The 18059-nt window shown below is 32.7% G+C and overlaps 1 protein-coding gene across 4 annotated transcripts in view; it reads left to right on the top strand.

The window, feature by feature from the left end:
- LOC123681126 (mushroom body large-type Kenyon cell-specific protein 1) overlaps positions 1-5347 on the top strand; it is a 143103-nt gene extending 137756 nt beyond the window's left edge. For all 4 annotated transcript variants that reach the window (XM_045619342.1, XM_045619341.1, XM_045619344.1 and 1 more), the window contains one exon: positions 51-5347. In XM_045619342.1, coding sequence (XP_045475298.1) covers positions 51-370 — 320 coding nt within the window. In that variant the 3' untranslated portion in view covers positions 371-5347. The remainder of the gene's footprint in view (positions 1-50) is intronic.
- The last annotated feature ends 12712 nt before the right edge of the window (positions 5348-18059 follow it).

The raw sequence follows: 18059 nt of genomic DNA, 5'->3' as shown, positions 1-18059 counted from the left end.
ACAAAGTTGGTCTCAATGAAAGCATTCAATCAGGTAATCCCTTTTTGTAGGCACTACTGTAAAAGAAGAAAAAATGGACGATTCACCCCCACCATACGAAACAGAAAACTCAGATGTGCATACGATAGAACTTTCGAATGACTCTCATGAGTCTGTCGACAAAAAACCACAGTTCAATCAGTTGCAGCAGTCTGAAACAACAACAATTCAACAAACAAAGCCTCCTGGAAGGATATATCTGAAGCAAGATCTGGTAAATCCAGATAATTTGAAACCAGAAATGCTGGTACGCTTCATACCTGACATGGATAGAAATGGGATTTGCGAGAATCCTGACAGTGCCTCAGAAAACGAAGCACCACAAGACTGACGTTTAAATATTATAAATGGAAGATTTTTATACTGACACAGGACTCTTTAGCATTTTGTTATGAAGCTCCGAATGGCGCTATGCATGAAGGATCTACAATTGAAAGACTCGTATATACATATATTTATATATGTATATCGATACCCATAAAATTTCAGTGATAGTTTTTTCCTGAATTCACATTGATTTCTAAAAGGTTTGGAACAGTTTGACATGTAACTCGAATAAGTATTTACAAAAAAAAAGTAAATCTACTGTTCCATTATGCTCCTGGAGATACTGATACAGTATCATCTTCTACTATTTTCAATTACAGATTATTTCAAATTTATTTACAAAAATTTTGTTTTGAAGTAAAGTTTAAATAGATCCTTCCGAAGCATACTATCATTCGAAAATCAACGAGTTACTTCTTAAAACTAAAAGATATAACTCAGTGGTTGTATAATAAATTAACTTTGATGACGGTGTTTGTTGATAATTCTTTGTTTTCTTTAGAATCATATATTTAAAATTTTTATTCTAGACTAAGATTATCATGAGCATCAAAGCAGAAATATTCATCTATAAGTGTTTTTTGACATTGATATATGGCCCTCATATCACCCAAAATAAACAATTTTACAACAAAATCAAATATTCACTACGAAAGCTAAAATGTGGTAAAAGAAAAATATAATTGACTGATCAAAAGTTATGTAAAAGAAATATTGTTGAGCGAAATTTGATTTTGATGTAATGCAACTGTTCATGTTAGATGTGTAAATGGAATGTTCCAAATTGTATCATCAATGTAATATTTGTGTCTTTTTGTCGCATATGGTACCTCAGAAGTCATTCTGTTCATATTTTCGAAATGCTGCTCTGATGGTTAATATTAATATATAATATATATTATATCGAAAGAAAGAAGCATGGTGAGATCAGAAAATTGCAAATTATATCTATCTGTGATTTATTCAAAATTTTTGATGTATATTTTATCTAAAATATCTTAAAACTAAAAGAAAATTTAAGATCTAGAAATAGTGAATTGATATAAATTTCGTTGGTTAACTAAACGCCATATGATATTTGCGTTTAGTTTTCTTACGATGTTGTCTTGTTTTCATATGAAATGAAGTGCAATTAGCTGGTATATATATATATATCTATATATATACACATATATATATTTACATCAATATTAATTAGAATAAGATATATTGAATATATTATATATTTGAAAAAATGGAAGCTATTTTGTTCGAGAGATAAAAGATTGACTCCTAGTAGAGTTTTAAATGCTTCAGATCCCTTCAACAACCGTCAAACAACACAATCAACCACAAACCAATCGATACCGACAGTTAAAATGACTGATCATGAAAAATAATATAATTGCATAGTGATTTTAGTTCAACAAAACCCTCAAATATCTCCATAAAAATCATTGAAACATTCAATCAATAGATTCTTGAAATATGTAAATTGAATTTTCATTAATATTTAAACAGAAAAGAGCTCTTCTATAATTTTTCATGGTCTGTCTCCAAACCAAACCAGAATCAACAGGACAAATTTAAGTTGGACCAATAATGCAGTTTGAAAATTGTATATAAATGGTATGCTTTTCATACATATCGTTTGACAGTCTCCACGATTTCTCATAATTCTCCAAGTCCTATTGCAGTTAGATAGTTGTAAATCTTTAGAAAATCAAAATGAGAGAATTCAGAAAAATCGATAAGACTGTCAAAATTAAAACATTCCAACCATTTACGTGCCAGATTTTTTATTCGCAACATTAATATGTTGAAGAAAATTGATTAAATAGATGTGATCTCGGTCTAATGTGACTATTATAGATCATTGGAATGCATTTTAAAAAATGTGATGTTATTTTGAAGCTATGGCTTCCTGTTCTCTAGTGTGTAAGGTTTAAACAACACTGTATTTTTAAATGTTTGTGTGTCACTTTTGCGCGTAATACAATTCCACTGTAGTATATTTTTTTCACAAGTCAAGTCGAAAACAAATTCCATAATACTGTTAGTAAGAATAAAGTCAATCTTCATAGAGATTTAGACGAAGCCTTGTTGATTTTCAACTCGTGAACATCTTCTCTGCTGTTTTAGCCCCCAGTAATAAGTTCAAAGAGACAGATTGCAGAAGTAGGATGGATGTTTTGTTGAGGAATTTGTTTTCTGCGAATATTATGGTGTTAATAATATTCTGTGAAGGATAATTATATGCGTTATGGGTGAATCACTGAGATGTGCAATTCTTTCATAGTGTTAACTCATCGTTTTTAATTGTTTATTGAAGTGATATTTTTCGTAAAGACATGGTTATAAGTTATTGAACTCTTATTCTTCACAATCTCGCGGTCCAAATGCAACCCTCAACAGTGTATAAACGTAACTTTAAAACGTATACGCGTCGTAATTTTAAGTACGTAAATATATTTCTCTCTCTAAACTATAATTTCCTCATTAAAGAATAAAACTGTACACCTCATGGCTTAATGTGCAACTTAATTGAAGCAGAATAAAATTCATTTCACTACTACTGGCAATTGGTGATGGTTTCAAAAACAGGTGCTTCACATTCCCGATAAAAATATGTTATTTTCCAATATTTCAAAATATTCTCTTCAGTAACACTCCAAAAGTTCACAACATGATTTTGGTATTCAATACAAGAGATCATTCTCATTTGAAAATTTGAGTTCTTGAAAATGTATACGTTAAAGGGAACAATCATACCTGATGAAATTTTAAATGGATCAGTTCTATCCAATGACAACAGAGAAGTAGTAATCGAAAATGGCTTATATTTGAACAAATCTAAATTACATATTTTTGCACTGAAGTCAGTATTTTACTCAACTTATGATTAAAAGTTCTTTATAAGGATTCAGATTATCATTCCACCAAGTTTTTCACATTGATAAGACTTCTTTCTATAGTTAATATTTCCCAATATTTTTTTACATGATGAAATAATTTCCGATCAGTTTTATAAATAAACATATTTGTTAATTATTTTTTAATTTCAGTTTAATCGATGTAAACTTAAGTTGCTTAAAATTGTATATATAGTATTTCATTCAGTGTACACATTAATTTTGGTGTGCCTGCTGAAGTTATAACTTTAAAGAATGGTTTATTTTTATTCGTTAACATTTTCTGCAAACATAATAAACAATAGCTACAATTTACCCACATTTAATCATACTGATGAAGAGATCTAAATTTTATTTTGCGTTTTTTGACTTCACATTACTCTTTACGTATTTAATGGTGCATTCCTTATTAGTTTGACCCCCCTTGTGAAAAGATGGATATCCATTTATTGCTTTTTCTTACTATTTAATATTCAATAATGAAGGTTTATTTTCAAATATGTCAAATATATTTTTTTTTGAAAATTTAATTTGTGCACAAAAAATCATTGCAAAATTTCTTTTAATTTATTCAATTGAAAATTATGAATACATTTAGTGAAATTATGAAACACAGTCTGACATTACTTTTTCTGAAAATTCATTGTAGTTATTTTTTTATGCACCAGAATCGACTACAGCATTAAAAACAGAGTTTACTATAAACGCAAGTAGATTTTTCACTGAGTACCTACCTACTCAAAATAGTTGATAGTTTTTAAAGACGTCTGAAGACACATGCAGTACAAGAGGTTAGATTTAAACACTATATTAGGATTTGTAAAGTTGACACTAATTCCTGGTGATGGCACTTAGGTTTTACTAACTAGTAAGTAGCATACTGTAGGTTTTTGAATATACCCCCATGAGCAGTACTCTTCATCAGTATGGTCGCAAAATACAGTTCAAACTCAAACCGGTATTACTCCAGTATTGATAGCATCAAAACAGACTATACAAACTCTGAACTCATAAATTAATTTTTGAGTCCTCTATTATGTAACTTTCATTGAAGCTATGATACTTATTTTGAAAAAAGAGTGGTAAAATTTTTTGTTAAAACTACTTTTTTGTTTTATTTTACCTGAATGGAGATACTTCTATGTAATGATTTAGTTTATATTTGATTATTTCATATTGGAGCCTAATTGTTGTACTTAAGAAATTTTATTATGATCATTATTATAAAATTGAAACTATGGTTATCAAGCTTATTATATGCACTGGCTGTTTAGAAGCACAACACCAGAAAGTGTCTTCTTATTTTTAGACAATTTATTCTTGATAGTTTGTATCTTGTGCAAAATTTTTATTGTTTTCAAAAAAAAAATATTCAAAATTAAAAGTTATTTATTTGAACATACCTGAAGACTGACAAAAATATTGGTAAATTATTCAGTCATTCAATTGATGAAGGTATTCAAAAAAAAATTAATCCAGTGAGATATAAATGAAAGAACCGATTAAATCTGGGACCAAAATGCCATATCGGATAATTCAAAATCAAAATATCAGAAAGCTCCAAGTAATTTCAAATTTTTCCTGTATTCTCTAATTAGCTGAAACGCATGGTGCAACATTCTTTTCAAAAGTAAATGTTCGAAAATGTTTTAGAGAAAATTATTTCATGAAAGTTCCATTGTTTGACAATATGTTAGAAATAAAATTTAATGTAAGTGTTGCTTGATTCTTGTATTATTTTTCATTGAAATGAGATGTAACTATAAAAATGCCTTTTTTAGCATGAGAAAATTATAATATAAATTTGTTGTATGTGCTGCATCAAGGGAAGAACTAGATTCAGACCTCTTCCCAAATCTAGTATCATCCTGTCTAAAATGCAACGTACACTTGTTCGTAAATATCTACTTGTAAAACCTGTTTTATTATGAAAAGTTAGATGTTTGAACAATTATTGCTTTGTGGGAAATTGTTATTTTCAGAAAATATTTTAAATCCACAAAAATACAAAAAAACCATACACATTGTATATTTATAATGTAATTCTGATATATACCAGTATTTATTATACTGCGAATTTTAAAAATGTTTCTTTTAGTTTTATTCCGCCTGAACAAACCTCGACCAGACTATACCCATAGAAATCTCAAAAATGTATAAAAAGAATGTGTGCATGAAATATCTGTAAAATAATAATAATACATTGTTGCCGTATGTAATAATTATATTTGCCCCAAATATGAGATACTTGAAATTTTTATTGTGAATATATTTCACGAGATTGTGACCATATCATAAACAATCGGTCATAAACATTCAGAATCAGACGATTTGAACCTTACAAATTAAGATAGGATAAATAATATGTAAATAAGAATCTAAGATGTGCCCTCCTGCTGTTGAAAAAGTTTTAGACAAAACTAGTAACTTTTGTAGTGACAATCAGCCTTTTTGGATTTAAAGATTGATGATAGTGATATTACATTCTGTTGATTTCTGCATTGTTTCCTATATGGCGCTCAAAATCAAATTTGCTGTTTCATGGAAATATGGTCATATCAGTACGGGTTACATAACACTCATTCCGAAAACCATTATTAAAGGCGATGATGAGGTTTTAATACCCTTGGAGATATGCAGATGGCATCCAGATTAATCTTTGAGTAAACTCAAAAGGAAATCCTAGGTTCACGTTACCCGAATTCTCTCAAACAGAATCTTTTTGATACCTTCAAAATATTTGTACTGTTAGTGCCAAAATGGTATCATCATTTTCAAGTATTTACATTTTGTTGTATTTCAACAAAATAGCGATCTGCCCCATTATTCATGATAAGTTAAATATTTTCTCAATGGAATGTTTCCTGAGAGATGGGCATTTTAGAGAAGACCAACACATTGGTACAGCCAGAAGGGGTATGATTCCAGGGATCTCAGCATGGTCTGGCTGTCCGTGGTGATATAGACATACGTCCCTTTGAGGTTCATTTTAAGACAATCCAAAGCGCATACGTAAACAGACAGTATCTCGGTCTGTAAAACAGAAGGCTCACTTCCCAGGGATTTAGAGATCCTCAGTTTAGGTCCATATACCCCAATGCCAGTACCTCTCCCTGATTTTGATCCATCGGTAAACTATATGGATGACTTTTTCCAAACGATTTACGAAACTTATTGCACTATGACTGTTTCATAGTCAAAATCGAAGATGGTTGGTATAACATCCGATGGTATTACCAAAAGGTTTGAATCTAGTTGATTCAATTTGTCCAACCCAGGTAGGAGCTTTCCATTGAAGAAAATTCATTTCCTCACATGTAGATGTAAGGGAGCGAGTCAAGTATGACCTTCAGCGCTGCCGTGGGAGCTGTGCGCATAGCTCCTGTAACACCAATGCAAGCCAGCATTTGCAGTTTCTGCAACTGGCTGCGTGTGGTGGCCTCCTCGATTTTTGTCCACCTTGCTAGAGACGCATAGGTGACAATAGGGCGTACCACCGCGGTGTATAACCAAATAACCATTTTCGGTTTCATGCCCCATGTCTTTCTAAAGGGTCTTTCGCAGGCCCACATGGTCGCCGTGGCTCTGGAAAGAGTCTTATCTATGTGTATCCTCGAGTTGAGTTTACTGTCCAGGAAAACACCTAGATATTTGTACTGATTAGAGAAGTTCCTGTTCCCAGTTCGATCCTTAACAGCAGCAAGATCCCTTGTCAGGAAATCTGTAAGTGGGAAGCAGGTTAGTCTTTTTCTGAGTATCAACATAGCTCTTAGAATCACTGACCTATCGCAGTATATCATCTGATATAATTTGTTTGGTAGACTTCATTGGTCGAATTTGTAATTAATTCGCCAGTTTAGTGCTCGAAGTCTCTCGACCGACATTCTGTCAGCCGAGATGACGACTTCCAGCATGGGTCCTGATGGTCCCCTTCGAAGGACCCTCCAGCTGGAGGTTTTAAGTCCTTCATTTTGGTTCTCAACCAGCGTGAGAATTTTCTCGCTGGAGAGATCCTGGCTTTCTGTGAGATAACCGACTAGGATCTCCGGGTGAGGCAGTTCTGCGTCTTCGGCAATCCTCAGATCAGCTGCCTCCCAGCGTTTCAGTTTTGGGTGGATGCTCCTGAGCCCTAATCTATGGCTTCATTGGAGCATGTCAAACCAGGCCAGCCTGGCTTTATTGCGGGAACTTAGGCTTTATAGAGTCGTCTTTACCCAGCACCATAATTTCCTCCAGAATTGCTTCCTTGATGGCCTTCAGTTGGTCCATTTCTAGGATCACCTTTGGATACTTCTTGTCCATTATACCCATCTTCGAATCAGCAGCAATCTGGCTGGTGGACACAATTAGTGCAGGAGCCTTGAAAGCTCCTGAGGACTGTGAGGCTTTCGAAGCCTCATGCTTTGCTCGCTTAGGCTCTTTGCCTTTAGTCGTGCTGCTCTCCGACATGTTTCTCTTGGTCGCATGGCCTGTTGTCGGACTGGGACCAATTAGTTTGGAGGCTTCTTTCCCCAGTCTTAGTTCACCGCCGCTCAATTTGGACCTTGTCAAAATGGAAGACCCTACCAGAACAGTGTTCTGTCGACATTGCTCCAAAAATCCTCACAGCTACTTTAGCCCTTTCACCAACGGCAAGGTTCTGACCGTCGTGAGAGTAATATATCAACTATCAGGCTATCCAGGGTTCTCTGCCTAAGACACACCATCTCTTGCAATGCGACGACCACTTTAAATCCGCCGGGGCCGATGTAAGTTGGCGCCATAGACCTAATTAATATCCACGGACCGAGTGTCACGTGATTTTTCAGAAGCTCCTAGAGGGGAGAGCATTAGAAAGAGAAGAATATATGAGTTCTCTTGATTCGAACAGAGATGCTACAGTGGGCCATCTGTCAAGAATCAAAAAGCAATAAAATAGGTGATTTATTACTCCGAGATGGTCAAATGTCAAAATCATCTGATTGAAAGATATAAAGACATGTTTATTTAAGCGTTTTATGAACTGAATCGAATGAAATTTACATACTTTTTTATATCTATCATTTCGATTTGCCTAATTCAATGATGGAATAAAATATGGTATATATTTGGATTAACTTCTACCATGTGAATCAGGAAAAATATGGCATATATTTGGATTAACTTCTACCATGTGAATCAGGAAAATTGAGAAATTTTAGACCATACTTTTTTCTGACATTGTGGGGACAGAACTGGATTTAATGTAACAATGAGTTGGACTCGTTAATATCTCAAGGAAATATTATATACATATAAATAATTGCTTATAGGAATCAACAATACTCTTATTGGCTATAGGTGAAGATAAGTAATATTCGATTCAATCATCTTTTGAATTGGTAATATTTCTTTTACTTCAGGTAGAAAAATTCTCAATATTTTTCATGAGACTAAATAGAAGCAAATTCGGAATAATATTTTTATTTCGAAAAGGATTATGCTACAGAAAATTTTCATCAGATAAAAGAGAACATTCATTCATCCACGATTATCGAAACACCATTAGGATTGAGCATTGAGGTTCTATACTATTCCATTCTCCAACTCATGATCTATTTCACCTTTCAATCTATTTCGAATAGAATCAGTCAGTTTTCCAGTTAGTCCCGATTCGTTTTCATAAACTGTTTCGGACTTCCTTGACCTCATCAGCGTGAGACGGTCATTGAATGAATGACACAGACAGTTTATGCAAACTGCCGAACATTTCATCTAATTTTATAAACAGTTATATACAATTTCAAACTAGAAAATATGTCCTATAATTTATTATATCATTATAATTTAAATCTTTTGCAAAATCACTAGGCATTTTTGCTAAAAAAACTCATTTCCACACCACCCTGAGGTAGAGTAAGCGGCGCGTTTTTTTTATCGTGGTGTCCCCTATAGGCCTAATCCACTTGTAATTCCAATAACTTGACTTGACAATAATCAATCACAACTAATCAGAATAATTTGTCTAGATGAAACATTCAATTTTTGCAATTTCAATTGATTTGATAGGATCTGACTAAATGGACAAATTACCAAGCCAATTATCAAAGTATTCAGATATTAAATATCAATAGAGTAGTAGCAGCAGTTCATTCTCAACCCACCAGTCGAAAAAGGGACCAAGAGCAACAACACATCCCCATGGGTTTGAAGAGTTGCTGGTACCTCTTTCTGAGGTCAGCTGCTACTGCTCTATAACAGACTACTCATTCCTTAAAAAATACTTCAGAATACTGGTCTCATATGGTGCTAAACAATTTGCAGCATCGGACGACCCAAGTAGCAAAATTGATCACTAAAAGAACGAAATTATTTCATAATTATCGTAAAGTGCAGCATGAAAGAATAAAATAATTTCTTAATGCGTGTGAATACGACCATTTTATCATATAATGAAGGGATTTCTATAATGTTGTTGTATAGACGTTCTTACAACTAATATTATACGACAAATAAATAGTGTAAGTATATAAACTTTATAACAGTTGCATAACGTACTATAAAATTCCTATAGAATAATTATAAAACAGTGTTATACAAATTATAATACGGTTGCATAGCTATTGTATTACTTTTAATAGCGACGTTAAAAGATGGTTGTAAAGAAGCTGTACAAATTGTTGCATTAGAGTTGCTTAAGAAAAGTAATAAAATTGTTGCTTTATGCAGAAGTAAAACATTACACAATAATTATAGAATTATTTTATAATCATCTTATAACTACAACAGTATTCTCTCTCATGAAGAGGTTATAGAATAAAAATGTAGTTCCCAGGAATAAATTTATCCCAAGTTCTGCGTTATAAAATATATTCATTTCATCTATATATTAAAGAACATTATACACATAACACAATAAAAATTTACACGGGTTTTGTAGCAGGTTTCGTTTACAAAATGAATTCGGCAATATCTGAATGGAAACGAATAAGAAAAAGTGGTCATTTTGGAAGATCAGTAAAAAAGAAATACCATAAAAATAAAATACTTCTATAGTGGCACTGAAAAACCTTCTGATATAAACAGTTATCTGCGATATTTTGTGAGCGAGGCAAAACAAGTGCTTACGAATGGAATTTTTGTTGAGCGCCACAAAAAGAAAATTCAATTAAAAATTCGATGTTTTATTGCAGATTCTCCCGCGCGAGCTTTCATCAAAGGTGACAATTTTTTTCAACATTAATTTTTATTTATTTTCAGGAATAGCGAATTTCAATGCACATCATATCCAAATCCAATAATTTGGGGTTAGTTCACGCGTGGAAAGAATCTGTTGGCAGAAGTTATTTGAAACGCAATATAACTAAATAATTGTTTACTGTTGTACGGTACGCATGTTAAGCGATACTTCTGTCCTATTATGTAGTTTGCAACCGCGCTATAAGATAACACGCAAATCTAACGTGCAATGTTGCTAGTTTAGGCAGTAAGTAGCTATAACATACATAAAATTAGTAGCAATGAATAGGTGGACTATTTATTTTATTATGATACCTACATCTTGTAGTTCAAGATGTTCTAAATGCACCTATAATGTATGTTTTGGCAATTTTATTATGAAAAGTCTTCTATTTGATACCGATTGTCATGAGGGGGTTCATTGTAACTTTTAACTGTAAACTTGTATTGAAGGGAGTTTCGTCATATAATTAAACACTATATTGCGACAGATCCCTATATTTTAACTGAGAAAACAACTTTATTTCTATAATAACTGAATAATTATAGAAAAAAATCTTCTTTACCTACATTTTATGCAGAACAGTGACGTGTATTTTTTGCACACAATGTGGTAGACTACTTACTAAACTCACCTTTATATCAATATCAACTTTTATATTGAATTCTACCTATTTTTTCTGTAAAAAACAAAATGCTGAGGGAAAATATTTCATATATATTATTAAATCTGGTAACATTGTCAAAAACAATTTTATGGCGCTGCATTGAACAACATAATAAAACTGTAATATCGTATGATGCTCAGTAGGAAACAGAATTATTGTATAAGGTTTCCAATTTGTAGTCTACCATATACGCCATATTTATTAAATGTTCGGATCATCAGAAACCACCGCCATTTTGAAAAAATCATATAGAAACGTAAAAAGATGAAATAAAAATAGATTTTTCAAAGAAATATAGAGATTTTCTTTCCGCTTTCACAACAGTCATAATATATGTTGTTTTGAGTTTAAAATTCAACAAATAAAACAAAATTTTTATTTTTATTATTTCAATAATTTCAATAAAATGTATGCTAATATGAGGCGCATCAATTTTTCATCGAAAATATATATATATAATGTCAGAAAAGCTAGCTTCGCAAATCAATTTTGTCCCTGGATTAGCGATAAAGGTTTTTAATATTTTCTATATGATAACCAACAGATACAATAATAACTCCATCACCCACCGCCATAATATTGCCTGATATTGGATCTAACATCTCTGTCTTGACAACTTTTATGTACCTACCTAATAAAATATTTTTGTGACAATTCTATTCCGAATTTCAACAGTAGAAAACAAAATTATTGTATTGGCGATTCTGCCTGCATTATAAAATACTTTCTTAGTAGTTCTATACAACAGTTTTATAGCAGTTCCTAAATAGTTTTGTAAATGCATTGTATAAGTTATCTTGAAGACATACTTATAGGACAGTTATATAATCATTATCCTATAATGGTAGTGTAGTGTACTAAAAGATTGTCCTAAAAGCACTGAAGTGTTGTATAAACTGGGGCCCTTTTTGGTTGTAAAGATATTGTATAATGGTTTATAGTCACATTATAAGATTTTCACTGTTCTATAAGATATGCTGTATAATAGTTCTTACAACCCTTATGAAATAAGTTTTGCTACTTGGGGACTGCAACTCAGCATGTAATAATAATAATCATAATAATAATGTTTATTTCCAAAGACAAAGGTACAATAAACCATGCACAACAGGTGCAATAATAACAAGTAGAATACTACAACAATATTACAAAAATAACAATATCAATAACAACGTAGATTCTGCATAAAGTAACATCTATATGTAAATATATATATACAATATAGCAATAACATTATTATGAATTCCACAAAAAAATCATTTTTGAAATAAACAAATGAACCACTAAGGCTAAAAAGCCAGCTCGTGGTTGTAAAGTGTTTTCTTAGATAATAAAATTTAACAATTATTTCAACAATGTCTACTGCTTAAATGAGACAATACGATGACAATGATACTAATACTCTGTGAACAACTTATTAAAATTTTGGGATAATGTCATTAGTGTGCTGTTTTCAGTGATAAGCACTATATGGAACTTTATTCGTGTCTATGAGATTATGTATTATTCCTCTATCTGTTTCATGAAGGTACTGTTTTGTATGTTTTCTGAATGATATTACTGATGTTGAGTCTTTGATTTTCCTAGGGATATTGTTAAATATTCGTGTGCTAAGATAAGTATATCCTCTCTGCCCAATAGTTTTGGATGAATATTCGGTGCGCACCATGTAATCTTTTTTTGCCCTGGTACTGTAGTTGTGGTCAATATTCTTTAGGCTACTTTTGTTTTTGTATTGATCTATCGCTAAACGTAGGAAGTAGATTTGTCTGAGGTCTAATATTTTACTCTCAGAATAAAGCAAGGTCGATGAATACGTTCGAGATTTATTAAAACATATGTATAAGTACACTTTTGTATGCTCCTTCAAACTGCAAGGCTGTCGGATTATTATTGAAGCCTCCTCGTGATCTCATTACTGAAAACAACATCTCAAGATGATCTTGGCTGAGCTTGTATGTACATAAGAATTGGAGACTTCCTGTTCTAATCAAATCATCAAATAAGTTCCTTATACTGATCAAACTCACTATCAATCCAAGAAATCCAGTTTTTCTTTGGGAATATAAAATCAAATTTCCCTTTTTATCTTTCAGATTACTCAAATACTTGATTCAACTATCTATTTTATCTTTGATAAATGCCTCATTCTCAAGGTTGAGCGGTTTCTTTGTCGCTTCTTTATTAAAAAAATTTCTACTGTTCAACATATCAAATATATCATTCATTTGTCTGCAATGTCTCACAAGGTCTTCACTGCCTCTGAATTGTGGAATATTCAAATCTTTGTTGCAGTATTCCAATGCATCAGCTACACTAGCACTAAATGTTTCCACAGCTAGTTTCACTTGCATCTTTTCCTTGTCATAATTCAGGTGTCTATTTCACTGTCTTCACTAATTCAGTGAAATATTTCCAATTTTTTTTTTTTGTCATTTATTGCTTAATATACAATCTACTCATTACAGGTATTAAGTAATTGTGATAAGAGAGACAACATGAGAGTGAAATGTCCAGTGACATTTCTACTCGACTTGCACTATTTTAGTGTTGTGGAAGATCTTCGGGCCATGTCTTCTTCAGTCTTCTGATTTGGGGTCCTTCCATGTAGAGGTTTTGTATTAGGTCGTTTGAGTGACCTTGTATTCAATTTTGGTATCTGGATGAAGTAGATTCTATAACGTCGTTGATGTAAGGGATCTGTAAGTCTTCGTGCAGTCGTTGGTTAATGACGTACCATGGTGCATTTGCTATTAAGCGGAGAGTTTTTGACTGGAACCTTTGAATAATTTTCCTTCTGGATGGCTTCGCGCAACCCCACAGTTGAATTCCGTAAGACCATATTGGTTTGAGAGTTGCCTTGTACACTGTCACCTTGTTCTGCATGGTAATCTTCGATTTTCTTTCCAAAAGCCAATACATCTGTCGGAGCTTCATGTCTAGTTGTTTCCGTTTTGCTTGCACGTGCTTCTCCCATGTGAGCCGTTGGTCTAGATTCTAGATGCACACCCAGGTATTTGACCTCAGTCTTTTTCGGCAAGGAGACTCCATTCAGGGTTACTCTGGGACAGGCGTTGTCTCTTAGGGTGAAAACTACATTTACTGATTTGCTCTGGTTCAAAGTTATCCTCCATGTTTTGTACCAGTTGCTGAGTTGGTCCAGGTGTGTTGGATATTTGTGGAGGACAGAATGGGATCGTCATTGGATGAAAGTATTGCAACGTCATCAGCAAATGCGGCGATAGTTGTGACGGGAGTTTTCGGTAAATCAGCAGTATAGAGAAGATACAAAAACGGTCCCAGTACACTTCCTTGGGGTACACCAGATTTGATTGGGAAATACCCAGATAGTTCGTTACTGAACTTAACAGAGTAGTATCTGTCAGAGATGTAAGATTTCAGAATGGGGTAGTAATTGTGATTTAAGTTCTTCTTGATCTTGTATAATAGGCCTGCATGCCACACTTTGTCAAACGCCTGGGAGACATCCAGGAATACGCCGTTGCAATATTGCTTACTCTCTAAAGAATTTGAGATGACGTTGACTATCCTGTGTGCTTGGTGTGACATTGACATCCTTTGACGGAAACCAAATTGGTAGTCAGGAAGAAGATCTGTTGTCTCATGGTCTTGATGTATCCTTTCCAGAAGTATTCTCTCGAATAGTTTTCCAGGGATTGGGAGAAGACTTATGGGCCTGTATGATGCTGGAGAGTGCGCAGATTTGCCATTTTTGTGAATCATCATCACATGGGCGTATTTCCATGTGATGGAGAAGTAACCCAAATTCAGCATGCGGTTATATATGGTGGTTAAGAATACTATTGCTTTTTTCATTTCCAATTTATATCTCTGTTGTTCTCATCATAAAAGTATCCCCAATCACCCAGAGTATTCCGACATAATTTGATCATGTGGCAAGCATCCAAAATTATATATATCTTTTCATTTGTTTATGGGTGAATAAAATATGGCTTAATGTCTGGCCAGTTTAACTTCGCTCCCAAGATAGAGCACATGGAAATATTCGAAGTTGCCCCATCAAAAGTGAGACTTTTTATCAATACTCCAGTGGTTTCCATTTGTACCAAGCAGCCGCTTACCAAATTTGCTTTTTCTTCTGCAGTTAGTGTATCTATAAGGAAATAAGCTATTGGAACTTTCCACCTAGCATTTAAAGCCACTAGCATGAATACTAAGGCATTTTTGGCTCTAGGAATACCATCACTATCTTGGATTCCAGTTCCATAATCAATATATCCTACATGTCTGGAGCCTGTCCACTCAATATGTTATTTTATTGACATTTCATCCATAATGAGTCGTGCAATCATTTGTTTCCCCTTCGATTTTTCAATATCTACTTTAATTTTTACAGCTCTTATTGCTTCAGAAGTATATCCTGGTGATCCATCTATTGAGCTACACCATTTCAATAAGGTTTTGGGATGGGGTAAACAATTTTTTCCAAATTTATTTCGCAGAAAGTTATAAGCTGGTGATGAGTAAAAATTAAGAGTTAAGGCACACAGGTAATTATTTTATGTTCAAATGGACAGAATCCAAATGCTTTTTGAGGTAAGCTTTCTGGTTGGCTGCATAATCACATAAATGACATGTATGTTCTCTTTTATTCAAATGGACAGAATCCAAATGATGTTTGAGTTGAAATTTCTGATTGGCTGCAAACTCACATAAGTGACATTTATGTTTTTTTTTTATTCAAATGGACAGAATCCAAATGCTTTTTGAGGTTATGTTTCTGGTTGGCTGCATAATAACATAAGTGACATTTATGTTCTCTTTTATTCAAATGAACAGAATCTATATGCCTCTTGAGTTTTATTTTCTGAGTGGTTGCAAACTCACATAAGTGACATTTATGTTTTTTTTTATTCAAATGGACAGCATCCAAATGCTTTTTGAGGTTATTTTTCTGGTTGGCTGCGTAATCACATAAGTGACATTTATGTTCTCTTTTATTCAAATGAACAGAATCTATATGCCTCTTGAGTTTTATTTTCTGAGAGGTTGCAAACTCACATAAGTGACATTTATGTTCTTTTTTATTCCAATGGACAGAACCCAAATGCTCTTTGATGGTAGCTTTCTGGTTGGCTGCATAATCACATAAGTGACATTTATGTTCTTTTTTATTCAAATGGACAGAATCCAAATGCTTTTTGAGGGTAGCTTTCTGGTTGGCTGCATAATCACATAAGTGACATTTATATTCTTTTTTATTCAAATGAACAGTATCCATATGAATTTTGAGGTGAACTTTCTGGTTGGCTGCAAACTCACATAAGTGACATTTATGTTCTTTTTTATTCAAATGGACAGAATCCAAATGCTTTTTGAGTTGAACTTTCTGGTTGGCTGCATAATCACATAAGTGACATTTATGTTCTCTTTTATTCAAATGAACAGAATCTATATGCCTCTTGAGTTTTATTTTCTGAGTGGTTGCAAACTCACATAAGTGACATTTATGTTCTTTTTTATTTAAATGAACAGAATCCATATGATTTTTGAGGTAAACTTTTTGGTTGGATGCATAATCACATAAGTGACATTTATGTTCTCTTTTATTCAAATGGACAGCATCTATATGATTTTGGAGGATTTGTTTCTTGCTTGCAGCATACTCACATAATGGACATTGAAATTCTTTTTTATTCAAATGGACAGAATCTAAATGCTGTTTGAGTTTAAATTTCTGATTGGCTGCAAACTTGCATAAGTGACATTTATGTTCTTTTTCATTTAAATGGATAGCATTTATATACCCTTCGAGATTGTTTTTCTGGTTTAAAGCAAACTCGCCTATTTCATATTTAATAGACGATCTTATTCCATTCTCATCAGTGTAATGATGAGCAATATCCATGATTTCAGTCTTTTCATCAATATGCCCCCCATCCGTCATGTACTGAAATCTAGAACCAAAAAATAGTTGTAACATTTTGATTTTCAATTATAAGAGGTTTGAAGTGAAAACAATTTCAACAAACACTGAAAATGTTCATTCAAAAGTGTTCTTCTACAAAATCAAATTTTCAAAAAGATATTTCAAAGGAATATTTCACAAAGTGTGATATCTTTGTAAAAAGTATTGTTGCTTGATTACATTAATTTTCCTAATAAGAGAAATTTCAATATCACATAATACAATAATCAATAAGACTTTATTTCATAGAAATTATTGAAATCTTCAAGATCAAATCTTCACAATTTCAAAATAGAGAATATTATTACTAAATTGTAACTAAATATTTTATATTATTCAAAACAAAAGGGATAGTCAACATATTCTGACATTTTTCATTAAAATCAAGAGATTAAGACTAATAAGGAGTTGCCTTGTAAACATGATATGTGAAATCAATCGGATTAAAGGCAAACAACAGACTCTTTTTTGAAGATCTATATTGCTACAGTTTCGAGCTTACTATGGACTCCTCCTCAGGCTAAAAAACTTACAAGAGAAAATTACAGAATGAAAACTACAAACAGAACAAATACCAAAACAGTTTAGTGTAGACATAATTAGAACTTTCAAAATCGCAGAAACACATCTTCTCAACCGAAGAGACAATAAGCCATGTCCTGTCTAGAATTATTTTTTTCATAATGAAAAAGTGAAAGTGAAGACAGTTAAAATTTGGCCTAGAGTATCAAGAAAAATAATGAATGCTTACCCCAAGTCAAATGAATTTCCTTTTTCATAGCTTTCATCATCTTCTCCCATTTCCATCTTTACTCTGTGATGATTACTTTCATTTAGGAAAATTTTTGAGTATGTTTCCATTTCTGACTTCAACACTTAGTAAATTTTTAATTGTGAAAATAAATATGTACAAGTACAAATCGAGAAATGTTTGTTTTGTATTATCTCTACTGTGCACATAGACCTAATATCCATGGATATTAGGTC

Source organism: Harmonia axyridis, chromosome 5 (assembly GCF_914767665.1).
Source record: "Harmonia axyridis chromosome 5, icHarAxyr1.1, whole genome shotgun sequence".
Classification (NCBI taxonomy): domain Eukaryota; kingdom Metazoa; phylum Arthropoda; class Insecta; order Coleoptera; family Coccinellidae; genus Harmonia; species Harmonia axyridis.
This window is presented reverse-complemented; position numbering and strand designations above follow the sequence as displayed.